This window comes from Carassius auratus, unplaced genomic scaffold, assembly GCF_003368295.1.
Source record: "Carassius auratus strain Wakin unplaced genomic scaffold, ASM336829v1 scaf_tig00017156, whole genome shotgun sequence".
Taxonomy (NCBI): Eukaryota; Metazoa; Chordata; class Actinopteri; order Cypriniformes; family Cyprinidae; genus Carassius; species Carassius auratus.
Genome location: NW_020524747.1, coordinates 97,986 through 109,159, shown reverse-complemented (window position 1 = coordinate 109,159; position 11,174 = coordinate 97,986). Strand labels below are relative to the sequence as shown.

General features: G+C 36.4%; 1 protein-coding gene across 1 annotated transcript in view; it reads right to left on the bottom strand.

Annotated features, from left to right (window-relative positions):
- Positions 1-211: 211 nt before the first annotated feature.
- Positions 212-11,174, bottom strand: part of LOC113075546 (DNA (cytosine-5)-methyltransferase 3A-like) — a gene marked incomplete at its 3' end in the record, with an annotated part of 28,493 nt that continues 17,530 nt past the window's right edge. The window contains 7 exon segments of the mRNA XM_026248225.1: positions 212-369; positions 433-543; positions 621-686; positions 688-708; positions 710-781; positions 1,835-2,068; positions 10,259-10,408. Coding sequence (XP_026104010.1) covers positions 212-369; positions 433-543; positions 621-686; positions 688-708; positions 710-781; positions 1,835-2,068; positions 10,259-10,408 — 812 coding nt within the window.

Sequence of the window (11,174 nt, the reverse complement as noted above, 5' to 3'; positions counted from 1 at the left end):
ATAAATTAGATGATAAACCAATCAAATCTGCACAATTTAATATACATTTACATAAATTTAATATTGTATGTTATATTTAATTTAATAGTGATAAATAATAAACAAACTGTCAATAAACAATAAAACAAAAATATTGCTTAACAAGCAAAATTGGTTTCTGAAATAAAAAACTTTAACCTGGGCAGGGTTGTGTGTTTGTTCGATGCAGTACCTTGGTGGCGGCTCCAGGCCTCTGGCACCAGAAGGGAGGAACCCAGAGTTGGCCCAATCAATCATCTGCTGCGTCTGCACTTCAACACTGTTCCCTGAGTCCGAGTCATCAGTGGACGCACACGCAGGGAACGGTTTCCCGGCACGCATACTCGCCGTCTGAACAGAGATCCAACATAAACAACATGTATACAACAACACACGATAGAGAAATATCACGACTTGCCTGTAAAACTTCATAGATGGCTTTTCTGTACATGGGCTGTTGTTGTAGGTGGGCTGGTGAAAAGATGTGCAAAATGTACTCAAGGGCAACAGCTTTTCCACACACACCTGAAAGAGAAGAGGATGTTTATGATAATGTCTGTTATAAGCACTCATAAAGGATCCTGATTGGTCAGAAGACTCACCACTGAGAATTTGCCATCTCCAAACCACATGACCCAGCGGGTGCCTTCAGCGGCGCGACTGCGGGCTTGTCATCCACCACGACACGATGCCGGCCAGGCCACCAGGAGAATCCCCGCAGCTTCCCCCAGACCAGCTCTCCGATCCCGAACCCACGGCCGTCCTGAGGAAACCCACAGAGACATCAGCTTCAGTGTCAGTGACAGTTAAAGGACAAGAAGAGGCACACAGCTGAATCTAATGAGTCATTATATAAGTCATTCATAAGTTATTCTTCTTTTTCAGCAAATAATCACTGAAAAAAAAGCAGCTGCATAACATTAAAACTAATAATCAACCTCAGGAAGTCAAACTATATTTAAGTTTTAATTTATATAATTTTATATGAGGTTTGCAGCAGGACTGCAAATTAATAAGAAAAAAAATCAATTAATCAATTTTAATCAATTTATTGTACAGTTTTCTGCGATTAATCGCAATATTTTTTATTTAATTTAAATTTACCATTAATTAATATTTTGAATATTATTATGCAGTTTTAAGTGAAACACAATATTAATTTTGTTATCTAATTAATAATTAATTTTAATTCATGTGCAGTAAATTCAATCATTATGCATAAAATAATAGTAAATAGTCAATATTATTTAATTTCTAAGAGTAGAGTTTAGCATGAAACATTAAATCCTCAAATTAATGTAGAGTCAAGAATTGAAGTATATTTTTAAACACTCCTTGTTTAATGGCAGCTTTTTAACCTAAACTTGAGATGTAAAGATTATCCTGATAAATGCACGCATCTACATCAGTTTTCATGTATTAGCTCTGGAACTGCACTGGCAATAAAGATTGAAACATGAAGCCACACAAATTGGGAAAAAACACATTTGTGTGTGTTTTAAAAATGATTTATCAATATTTATTTTATTAATTTATTTAAAAAATAAAAAAGTTAGAAATGTTTAACAGTTAATTCAACAGAAAAGTTTAACAGTCAATTAATTTTTACAGCCTTAGCTTCAGATATTAAATGGAAAATGTACAACTTTAAATCAATCTACTTTTAATTTTGTTTTAAATATTAGTTAATCTTGCTTATCTAATAATAGAAAAATAAAAATAACTCAGGTCAAGTCATAGAATACAAACGTGAACAGTATTTAAATCAATGAAGAGACATTATTTTTAGGAGCAATCCTTCAGGACAGGGATTCACCTCATACTCCAGATTCATCTCTGAGGATCTCGCCATCACTTTGTTGCCGCAGGCGACAGGAGGCGGCTCAGGTGTCGTGGCGACCGTTGGGGAGGCGGGGTCAGTGTGCTGCTGCTGAGGTGTGGGCATGGAAAGGAGATTGATGGCTGGCTCCTCCTCCTCCTTCTGAGAGCTGACAGTTGATTGGTCGTCCATCATGTCACTCATGATGGTCACCAGTTGGGCCTTATCCTCCTTAAAGACACGGAGGCACACAAACACCAAGGTGAAATACAGACACAAACACACAGGGTCTCAAAGGATTTTTACTAATATTGCTCAGGCAGAAACAACCTAGTGTATGTGTGTTCAGGTAAATATGGATTTGAAATCACTGTGGAAATGGAGCTGCAAGTTTTTACTGACATATGAGGACAAACTCTGAATTAACACGAGACAGGATGTGTCTCTCGGTGTATTAGACTTCTAAACCCTCAAGAATTATTGGTATCCTGGCAGGAAAGTCAGTGTTTGATGTTTGTTTACATGGATTGTAGAAATCCAATATAGAACCGCTACATTCATATTCCATATACTAAATCTAATAATAAGCCTGGCACTGTGGATCATGAATGTTGTTGGCTCTTTGACAAACTGCACTGGATAAAAGCATCTGCTAAATGTATAAATTTAAGTGTAAACATATGATTCTGAGTGGATCGCATCTTCATCACGTGGAGTTAGACTAGCATTCAAAAGCCTGCTGTCAGTACATTTTTTAATGTGAGAAAGAAGTCTCTTCTGCTCACCAAGGCTACATTTATTTGATCAAAAACAGTTAAAACAGCTAAATCGATAAATATTATATTGTTGAAATTTTTATTGAATTTTTTAGCATCATTACTCCAATCATAAGTGTCACACAATACTTTAGAAATCATTTTAATATGCTGATTTGCTGCTCAAGAAAAGATATGAAACCGTGATGCATTTTTTTTTCAGGATTCATTGATGAATAAAAAGTTCAAAATAACTTTTTTTGTTTGAAATAGAAATCTTTCGAAACAATTTAAATCTTTATTGTAATTTTTTTATCAATTTAATGCATTCTCACTGAATAAAAGTATAAATTTATTTCAAAAACATCCTACTGACCCCAAACTTTTTCAGTGGCAGTGTATATGTCTAGTCAAGATTCATTATGTGCAGATTTGAAGCAATGCTGTGAATTTGGCAGGAGACATCTACAGTATCTGATGAGACCACAATGTCAACAAGATTCTATTGTTTTCACCCTAGTAACTGTCTAGCAACACCCTAACAACCATTTACAGTAACCTAGCAGCCATTTGGCAGCATAAATAAAGCTCATCTCAGCACCAGAACATCATACAGACACAGGGATTGGCTCTAGTGTGACACACATCCAGTCTCTAAGTTTTGCCCTGGAAACCTTCTGGCCATGCTCTTCAAATCTGAATGTCTAAAGCCCCTTTCACACTGCACGTCGGACCCGGCATATTGCCAGAACATTGCCGGGTCGCCTTCTGTGTGAAAGCAAACGTGTCCCGGGATTGATTACCGCATTGAACCCGGGTCGGGGACATAGTAACATTGCCGGGTTCAGTCCCGGGATGAGCGCTGTGGGAACAAAAGCCAGATCTAATGGCGTATCGTAAAAATATAAATATGTGCAAACTGTAATGAAGCAGAGATCAGTTAGTTCCTCACTTTATGCGCTGATGCCGAGATCGTTCACTAGCTTCAGTGAAAGTATAACGTGCCTAGCGTTGTCGACTCGTACATTACACGTCACAACCTGATGTCACGTGTCTTTACGGGATCTTCAAGGGTTGTGTGTGAAAGCACGCACATATACCGGGTCATCACTGGCAGTGTGAAAGTGCAAAATATAACGACCCGGGAACAATTGCCGTAACACTTTACCTGTGTATTTGCCGGAATAGCAGTGTGAAAGGGGCTCTAGAGAATGTGAGTTGGTTTATATTGTTCATACCAGCAAGGAACATTTAGACTATCATTACTGGCAGCTACCAAGTCAATACCTAACAACCAAACTAAGTACCCTAGCAACAATTTAGCAATATCTTGTCATCAGAACATCATAGAGACATGGAACTTGGTTCTTTTGACTCATGCTGGCAAACAGGACTTCCAAAATGCTACACATGTTAGCAGTGAATAGCTACATGCTACCAGTGATTAGCCAAGGTGTTAATACATTCTTAAAAATCCTAACTAATTGTTAAAAGACCCTAGTAACTGCCCAGTGCTGAGTTTTGCCACGGGATGCACCACACACAGAATGTACAAAAGAGTACAAAAAGTAAATTTCCTCTTTTGATGATTAACATACTAAAGCACATCTAAAGTACTTGGACTGTAGTATGTTATTCGGTATTACATTTCAAATGTACAACAGCAACTTTATCATTAAAAATGTGTAATTACAAATATATTTAAATGCATGACATATGTTTCAATAGAAGTGATGTCCAAGTATATTTCCTTAATAATAAAGTTGTTAAAGATATTCTAAAGTGTAGTTTTTCACAAGGGTACACGATGTTCCTGACATTTGCACAGTTTCATTCTCAATGCTTCGGCTTCTTTTGTTACTATTGTATGTAAGACCGTGAAACCTTGATTCCTTCAAGCAGCTGTTGGTTTCTCTTGTGTGACCTTTTGCAGGAAGATCACAAGTGCCTCATATGACCTTCAACCCCACTAAACGGCCAACCGCAGAGCAGCTAATCACATGTAAAATACAGAAGACAGGCTTGTTTGACGGGTCAGTGGAGACACATAAACCCACTGCAGTCATACATATCACATGAGGGATGGAAACAGAAGATGGACCTGGCATTGACATCCGTCTCCAGTGCTCAGTGCTAAATACAGGTTTAAACAGAATGCAAATCATTTGGCGAGCTGAACACAAAGCTCAAATCAATAAATCACCACGTATGCAAATGTATGTCATGTTATTGGCGTCTGTCGTGCAGATTACAGACTTGTAGTTAGCTTTACAATTTTCAAGTTCAAGAACACTATCACACACACACATGCTCAAACACATTTATTATTTTTTTAAAGAAATCATTATCTTTATTTAGCAAAAGTGTCACATACTGTTAAAAATAAAATATATTTTTCAAATAAATTCAGCTCTTTTTAACTTTTGATTTAATAAGGAATCCTGCCAAAAAGTATCACAGTTTTCACAAAAATATGAAGCAGCATAACTGTTTTTCAGCATTGATGATAATAAAAATAGAATTTTTTTGGCAGCAAATCAGCATATTATACTGATTTCTGAAGGATCATGTGACACTGAAGACTGGAGTAATGATGCTGAAAATACAGCTTAGTCTAACAGCAATACATTAAATATTTAAATACATTAAAATAGAAAACAGTTATTTGAAATTGTAATAATGTTTCACAATATTACTCTTTTCGCTGTAGCCCTGGAAAACAGAGAGACTCAATAACATCTGACAATGCAATAATGTATTTTACGTCTCTATTACAAATTCATGGCTTTAAGTCATATTGGGCATTATGATTTCTTCCATCCATTTTTATATGATTGTTCTGTCTTCTTGAATCATCTCTGATAAAAGAGTTTGACATAAGCATGTTGCAACATAACCCATTTTCAATTAAATTCATCTGTTTTTTCAATCAGAAATGTTCAATGAGTAATGCATTCTGGGAGTGCATCATTCGTGATGAATACATGCGATGCTGCCTCAGAATTTGGCCAAAATTTTAGAAGGCAGCATAACCTTTTGGAACCTTTTCTTCATTCGAAATGGAACGCATCTTAAAATTCTGCTTAAATTGGCAGCTCACTAGGTTTTGGAACAGATCTAGTATTTGAATCAGATTGTCCATTTTCTTCTAGCAGTGTCTCCATGATGTTATAGTGGTTGTGTTGGTGGTTACCCAGCATCTCTTTGGCATATGGCCCAGTGCACCCTGGGAAATGCAGTCTTTAACAGATTTACTAATTTCCTGCGATAGTTCACTTCATTGGCGTGCTATAAATGGCGACAGTGTTTCTATGTGCCGATACATAGAAACTGTTTGCAGTCTTCTCACGTAGTGTGTGATCATCTCCCAGTTTGACCTGAATGCGCCCTCTGACCCCTCGGCCTCTGCGACGACCCTTAACTTTATGACAAGTTTCAAGAGCTGAGAGCTTTATGATCATGAACGACCTCTGACTCTGACCTCACCGTGACCCTAAAATCTCTCAGGCTCATTTCTATACAAACTTCACTCCTTTTCGTAAAGCATTCATATAATTTATCAAACACAGTTTGGGGTCAGTAAGAGTTTTTAATGTTTCTGTAAGAAGTCTCTTGTGTTTACCAAGGCTGCATTAAAAAAATAATAATAATCAAAAATACAGTTAAAACAGTAATATTGTGAAATTTGTACAATTTAATTAACAGTTTTTTTTATTTAAAAAACACCTTAAAATTTAATTTATTATGTAATGTAATTTATTTAAAATGTAATTTACAAATGTAATAATGTAAATTATTTAGTATGTAATTACAACATTATAACATTTTAAATGTTTTTTCTGTTACTTTTCATCACTTTGAGGCATCCTTGCTGAATGAAAGTAGTCATTTCTTTCACAAAATATAAAAATAAAATCTTACTGACCCCACAATTTTGAAGATTTTTATAGAATATGCATATATTTCTAACTATATATATATATATATGATTTTTCCAGGAAGGTCCCTTGAGGTAAACATGGTTTATTCATTACACACTGCAATACATTTTTAAAAGTATTCAAAGAAGGAATTGCTTCTAATGGAGTAATAATTTGAAATTCATTCCACAACCAAGAAGCACAGTAAGAGAAAGCTTATTTTCCGTACTCTGAATGTACCCCAGGTTCTTCTAATTGAATCCTATTTGATGATCTGGTGATATATTTCTATAAAAGACTAGCAATGTAACTTGGAAGCATACTCAGCAATGCCTTTACAGTATTCAATAGAATGTGATTTCCTTGAATGTGACCAATGTATAACATGTAACATTGTATGTGAGCAAGTATTTGTTCTAAATCACAATGCAGCCTCATAAACACCATCCAACCTCTATAGTAAATATAAAGATGAATCATGTATGCACATAACATTATAATAACACAGTACAAACAAAACCATGCAGCCAGTGTATACAGATCTATATTTCAATCAAGTCCAATAACACACAACCTCTCTCTCGATGTTCAAGATGGGATACTACTAGTACTGTTTCTTAAGTATGCAGTTTATATACAGTACTGTACGCAGTATGCAATTTTTACTACCGCATCCGTCAAAGTACACAGTATACAACAGATTGCCATATCATACAATGCAACATGTTCGACTTGACCTTCCATATCTATTGTGAAATGAATCGATTTTTGACATCTTGACACATTATTTGATCTGACTGCCAAAATGTATGATTATATGCAAAATTACATTCAAAATAAACATAGCAGCATGTATGTTAATATACTTAAGTCATTATTTAGCATGCTACAGTACTGTTTAAAATATCTATCAGTGATACACCCCTAAAAATATACAAATAAAGGTTCTTTATCGGCTTTAATGGTTCCATAAAGATCCTTTAACATCCATGGAAACTTTCCAAGACATAAAAGGTTCTTTATAGTGGAAGGTTTTTAAAATGTTTTTAAAACCTTTATTCCAATAGCACTGCACATGCTATTGTTTTTTTTAATAATAAGCAGTATATATTATACACACACATAAATGCAAACAGCCAAATCAGCATTTTCTACCTTCATTCTCAGTGTTACATACACACACACACACACACATACACAGAGACATCAGTAAATGTGTCTTTTCCACACAGTGCACACGTACCCACACACTCCGCTGTGTCTGATCAGCAGTCCCGCTCAGGTAGCTGTGTGTGTGCATGGGTTTTCTCAGGCTAAAAGACACTTTTAAAACAGAAAGGGGGGAGACACACACACACACACACAATGTCTTTGTTTGGGAATCGCGAGTCACATGACTCCGTGCTGATTGGTCACAGAGTGTTTGCATATATAGGGACCAGAAGGGCGTCCGCCATAAAACGAGATGCTAAACGAGAGCGAAAAGTGCCGACCAGAGAAAAGAGAGAAATATGTGTGTGTGTGTGTGTGTGTGTGTGTGTGTGTGTGTGTGTTGGGAGGGGGGGGGGGGGTAATGACTGAGAATAGGTAATGACTTTCTTCACCAGAAAGGATTTTACTAGACATTTTGACTGTCATTGTTACTGAGAAACATGGAAAGGTTCAATTAAGCCACAATTTAAATCCTTAGAATGAATGAAAGAGAGAGCAACACACACACACACACACAGAGGAAACTCCTTAAGCAATTTTAAACGAAAACACTATTACAAATAATTACATAATCCTTTATAGTGTCTTCATAAACTAGCCTGCTTCACACACCATGTGTGATTCTCTCAAACACACACACACACACACACACAGTTGTAATCAGGTCTTTGTGAAGCGCCATAGCAGCGCTGCGCCAGAGTTTGATGAGATCCAGAGGCTGCAGTGGGCGGGATCTCCGCGACCCAAGAGAAACAGCCCTCGCTGGGTGAGCCGAGGACACGACAGCCACTGAAAACCCCCGAGGCCCCGGATAAACACACGCTTTTATGCTTCATCACACAAAACCCTCATTCAGACAACCTTTGCTTTGAGCTGTTTTGGGCATTTTAACTAATATTACCCATTATCAGGTCACCATAACATGAGGAAAACAGAGCTAAGAGTAATACACTCTTAAAAACAAAGTGGTATTGATGGCTCCATGAGGAACCTTAAACATCCAAGGAACGTTTCCAGTCCACAAAAGTTTTTTTTTTTTTTTTATATATAAAAAAGGTTTTTTTTTTAGAATTCTAAACTGAAATTCTAAACATTTAGAAAAAAGTGATTATTTTTAGAACTGTTCACTGAAAGGTTCTTTAAGGTTCTTTTCTTCTATAACATCCACTGCAAAAACCCCATCTGAATACGTACCACTCAACATTGTCCTAAATAGTTTTTCCATTCCTTATAAACACACTCATTTGTATCGTTCAGCAGCTCTGACTGAACGATGTGAGTTTTCCATACGTCCTTAGCTCAACTCGTATCAAACTTCAACAGCAGCCACTGAACACATTCCCTCTTTGTCTCTAAAGGAATGTTCGGGATTCAACACAAGCGTTTGTGGCATAACATACATTACAACCGAAAATGATTTTGACTTGTTGCTTAAAAAAAAAGAAAAGCTAACTGTGGTTACAGTAATGCATTTACAGTGGAAGTACATAATGCAATGCAAAAAAAAAAAAAAAAACATAAAAATATATATTTTTTCAAATCTATAAACACAAGGAGTGGGGTTATGATTGGAGGAGTACAGCATACGTCATTAAAGTGAAGTCAGGAAATCGAGTTAGGATTTCAGAAGATTATAAGGTCAAAAATCTAACATCAAATTGAAACATGCACAGATGAATCTTTCATGATAAGATCTGTAGAAAATCTGTAGTGCATTTACATATCATGCCGACTCATAACCCTATTAACCCTTCCTGTTTCAAGTCACCTCATAAAGCAAGCAAATCTGTTAATGTTTGCACAATATTCATGCAATACTTCAAGAAATTTCAGATAGCTAAACATGACTCAAACACACACATTATGTGACACATAACCAGTTCATCCACTTGCTAAACGGATGATTTTCACAACCCTCCTCAAATAACACACCATTTTTAATTCAGAATTCATTCAAATACATAAAAAACCTCCATATTTCAGCATTTGAATGAGCTAGAAATAGTGCTAATTTGTTTCTTCACCATTTAATTATTTCCTCCGATTTTTTTTCTTGAGGTACAACATTATTTTCATATTTCTTCTCTAGTATTTTCTCTGGGGTTGGGGAAATAAAGTTGTAAAAGGGGAATATCATTTATCAACACATTTTCAGTGCTCCCTCCAATATAAATATTGAATATTTAAAAAAATCCTGAAGTGCACAGTACATTTACTTCCATTGCAAAAGTGCCATGATTTGAAATTTTAGTTTTAAGGCATAAATCAAAATGATTTAGCTCTAATTGTCTTTCCCACAAAAGCTGTTGATAGGCTGTATATTTATATATTTATTAGTTTATTTTTACTGCCATTCCATCATCTATGGCTATTTTCATGGCAAAATCAATGTATTTTAAAATACATTTATGCTAATAACATAGTAGTAATGAAAAATAACAATTGACGCCCAACTCAACATCAATGTAACAAACATGACATAAGATTCTGATAGAGTGTAAATAACTGTAGTGTACTTCTGGAGTCTCTCTAACCTTCTCTTTTTTCCAGCGGGCGAGCAACTCCTCTTTCTCTCTGCGGCTGATGTGGTAGGGGTCTCCGGCCTGGAAGGTCTCTCTTGGTACGGGACGTCTCCTCAGACTGATGTCCCAGCCCTGCCGGCCCCTCAGACGACCCCCGTCGCTCTACAAGACAAACACACACTCTCCGTGAACACACACTTGTGAAGAACAGAGTCAAAGAGCACATGCTTTCATGACCTTTACATGTTTTTTTGAGGTGATCTGTAGGCTTAAGAGTGCTGAAGTGATACCGAAACTCATTTAATGGATAAGAAAATGCCACGATTTCCAGCATAAACCAGTTTGTAGGTGGCTTTATTTATTCTGTATATGTTTGTGAATTATAGTGCATACGTAGCCCTAATAAAACACCTGTAACATGTTTAACAGCCTGTTAACACATATTTTGGCATGTTATGACTTACAGTACCATGCAGGCCAAGTTTTGGCTTTACACATTCATGTCTCTCACATAAACACAGCCTGAAACGTTCCTTCGGCATGTTCTCATACGCTGAGCGGGAAAAGATTAATCAATCACAGATGGTCAACTATGTGTGATGTATTAACTAGACCTTTCTGAACCACCCGAATGGTTCCAGATAACCCAATAGTTTAAGTTTAAACCAGTTCTCCAAGCAAGTCCTGCATACGAAATGAAACAAAATCGCGATATGACTTAGTTTGGTTTTCAAGTTGCAAAATATGCATCGCACGTATCAGAGGCAAGCGCAACACTGCGCTCATGATCCAGTCATTTCAGTTTCTTATTTCACAGTAAATTTGCTTCAAGAGTTCGGGTCAATTGTAACATTTGGGAACTCAATGTGCACTAACAATCTTTCCAAACTTGTATTAAGAAACACTTATATACTGTCTGTTGTCAGGA